The 3,558-nt window shown below is 36.0% G+C and overlaps 1 protein-coding gene across 2 annotated transcripts in view; it reads right to left on the reverse strand.

The window, feature by feature from the left end:
* The window catches only part of DCAF17 (DDB1 and CUL4 associated factor 17), a 57,734-nt gene that overhangs the window by 4,167 nt on the left and 50,009 nt on the right, over window positions 1-3,558 (reverse strand). Inside the window, exon 11 of one of the 2 annotated variants that reach the window (XM_006878846.1) lies at window positions 40-130. The exons of the other annotated variant lie outside the window; for it this stretch is intronic. Coding sequence (XP_006878908.1) covers window positions 40-130 — 91 coding nt within the window. The remainder of the gene's footprint in view (window positions 1-39; window positions 131-3,558) is intronic. 2 annotated transcript variants of the gene reach the window in all.

Below are 3,558 nucleotides of genomic sequence, written 5' to 3' on the forward strand. Positions count from 1 at the left end.
AAATTACATACAAAGGACTTTCAAGGATTCCTCACTTACTTTGTTCTTGTCCCTGTTGGCCAAAATAACAAAGTCTTCAGAGATCTGATGTTGGAAACTATTATTTTCTATTTCATTTAGCTTTAAAACTCTGAAAAAGTAAAAAGAATTCTAAGAACCCAAGACTTAAATGCACATTTGCTCAACTAAGCAAAGGAAAATTATAGGGATAGTAACAAAGTTCTTTTTTTCCTGATTAACTTATAATATTACTGTGTTTGATCATTTAAATGTCCATTAAAATTCTTCAAATTTAGGGAGAAGGGCAGGGAGGAAACTGTGCAATAGTGAATGAATGGAAATCCAAGTTCTTTATAAACTTAAAATAAAATCTCAATTAAAAACCCCTACATTAGCTAATGAGAACTAAGATTAGAAAAAAAAAAGCCCTCAAATTTAGATCTTTTTAAGAGAGAAAAATGAAGAAATTGTGACATTAAGGACTATTAATGAGGTAATGAAGCTGCTTGCTTAGGTCCAGGTCACTGTTCAAACTAGCAGAACCAAAGTTACTCTCAAGAATCTTATCTCTACAACTCTGCAACAGGTTTCAGCTTTAATAATGTCAAGATCGTAGACAACTGCATTTTTAAAATTTTTTTCTTTTTCCAATCTTTTTTTAAAAATTATACAAAATCAGAATACATTATTTGACAACTGCATTTTTATTCCGAAACTAAAATAGCAATATCAAGAACACATTTAAGGTTCAGTATAAGATAGACGGGATTAACAAGTAAACCTAAAGAATTTTCATCAAACAGTAAAATGTAAACTACATCTGATTTAACTTTTCCCCTTTAGGATTATATTTAAAAATCTGGATTTTTTTGAGTGTGCATAGCCTCACAGGATCAAGCTTACAAAGCAAGAGAATATAAAAACTTGTTCACCACCTACACAAATCTGTTCCCATCAGTAACAAGCTTCAAAAGTACAATGTTCTCAAAGCTCAAAGTCTCAAACGCAGGCAAAGTCTCAAAAAGTAGATAGGCAGGGTGTGGCGAAGCAGCTCCGGTGGTCACAAAGAGCCAGAGGCTTTTATTTTTATTTCATAATGGTTTCCTTACAAAGTCTGTATGTATTGTTTTTCACATCAGATCTTTCCCATTTTCTTTAATCACCTCCCTCATTTTTTAAAAACTCTGTATTGTGATTTGAGTGAATGTTTATTAAGCAGATTGGTATTCAGTATTTGTTTCGTATGTATTTTGTTTCATGATTCTGGTTATTATTCCCACATTGTGTCATTACTATTCCCAGGTGGTTCTTCTTTCCATTAATCCTTCCATTTTCTCGAAACCTTTCCACCTTCTAAGCTTTACTCCAGGGAAAACAGTTGCCTTGTGGCTGTTCTAAGGATTGATGACCTCTGTGAAGTTAATGTTCACCATTATGTAGTTGTAGGTTAACTCACATGGGTGAGTTCAGTTCCAGGCTCAAAGGTGGAGTTAAGGGCCATCATGTTGGGAGTCCCATCAGTCTCCATCAGACCACTCCAACTGGCCATTATTTGGATACTGAGTTTTGTTCTAGATTTTTCCCTCACTTTTATCTAAGACCCACTATTGTGATCCTTATTAGAATGCTCAGAGGTAGTAGCCAGGCACCATCTAGTTCTGGTCTTAGAAGAATTATCTATGTTGACGTCTGTGAGGTCTGTTAGTGCTATGAACTAATTGTTTTCAAGCATTTTTACTTTCCCTTGCTCCAGAAAGACCAGTGACTATAGTCGCTCATAAGCTTTTTGCTCACAATCTTTTAAGTTCCCAGTTCACTACTCATCAATGTTTAGAACATTGTCTTTGGGGTCTATGCTATGACAACAGACCCTAAAATTCTCTGAGACAAAAACAGACATGGCCAAGTGAACAATGAATCTACTCTTTGTGGATCTTATTTTCTTCAATTCTACACCAAAGCTCACTGCTGTGAGTTGTTCCTACGTGCAGCAACTCTATGTGACAAAGCAGAACTGTCCTGTAAGGTTTCAAAGGCTGCAAATCTTTACAGTAGTACACTCCTTTGTCTTTCTCTTGCAGTGGGGTTTGTGGGTTCAAACTCCCAACCGCTTGATTAGTAGGAAAATGCTTACCCAACATGCCACCAAGCTTCTTTCTTAAACTCAAGCTAATATTTAAAGACTGATGGTAATAAACATTAAAATGTTTATTAAACTGTAAGATTATTTTTTCTGGAAAGGGTATAACTTTATTTCATTATATCCTTTCACTCTTCTTTTAATAGTTACCAGAGAAAGACTAACCATCTAGAAGCATGAGAATATAAAGAAGGCAGAGACTATCTTTCTTATTCCACAAATACTCACTGAGCACCCACTGTGGGCCAAGGCCTGTGCTCACCCAGTGAAAAATGTCAGCAATTCAGACTCTTTCACTGTCATTATGATATTTATGATGTAGAACTAGTTATTTAACAGACACGTACATAGTAAATTAATTAAAACTGTGATGCACGTACTAAGGAGTATGCCGACTGATGCAATACAAATGGGACAGAGGACTTAAGTCTAATAAGGGAAAGCCAATGTGGAAAAAAAAAGACATTTAAACTATAATATAAAACATGAACAGAAATAAGACAGGGGACAAGGGAACAAGTGGGGAAGACAGAGCCCAAAGAGAAGGAACAGGCCTCAGCTTAATGAAAAGACAGCATGACTGGAGTAAACTGAGTGGGAAGAGGAGGATCTTTCAGACCAAATGTTAAATATGGTCTTATCTTAGGAGAAACAAGAACCGATGAAAAGTAGAATTCGCTTGATTAGGTTTTCATATTTGTTTATATTTTTCCTATTACTCTCACTGCTGAAAGGAAAATAGACTTAGAAAGGGCATAAGTAGATTCTAGGAACCCTGTACACAAGACATTAGACATTGACTCAAGAGGAGCAGTGATAGTAATCTGATCTCGCTGGGGACAGTGGATAAGGGCAAAAATAGGGTGATTTAAGATACAGCAGCAAAATAAACTAGACTGTCAGGACTAACAGTGTGTATGTATATGTAAGAGAAAGAGAATATACGTGAGCATAAAGGTCCATATACACTGATGAAAAACAGGCATGTAAGAATGTGCCAAGAATGATCTCAGATTTTTGGCATAAATTTAAACAGAGATGTGGATTATATATAGAGATTGTGGTGTTTTGATGTACAGATGATCTGACAAGCCAAGGGAATAAATAGAAGAATCAGAAAGTGCCTACAAGAAAAAAAAAGAAAAGAGTGTCTGCATTGAATGAATTACTTAAAATTAAGGGTGGGCTGGAGGAAAGGGAGCATGAACAGATAGTAAGAAAGACTGAAGAGTTAGGGAGGAAAAATTTAGAAGAGCTGTGGTCTTAAAGAAACCAAACTAAATGAAACATGTTGTTGCTGTTATTGTTGTTATGTGCCGTCGAGTCGCTTGCGACTCATAGTGACCCTATGTACAACAGCCCTAAACTCTGCTCTGTACTCTGCCAATCACACTGTCTCTGACACTCCCATCCCGATT

The sequence above is a fragment of the Elephantulus edwardii genome, unplaced genomic scaffold (genome assembly GCF_000299155.1).
Source record: "Elephantulus edwardii isolate Elephantulus edwardi_28Jun2011 unplaced genomic scaffold, EleEdw1.0 scaffold00001, whole genome shotgun sequence".
NCBI classification, from domain to species: domain Eukaryota; kingdom Metazoa; phylum Chordata; class Mammalia; order Macroscelidea; family Macroscelididae; genus Elephantulus; species Elephantulus edwardii.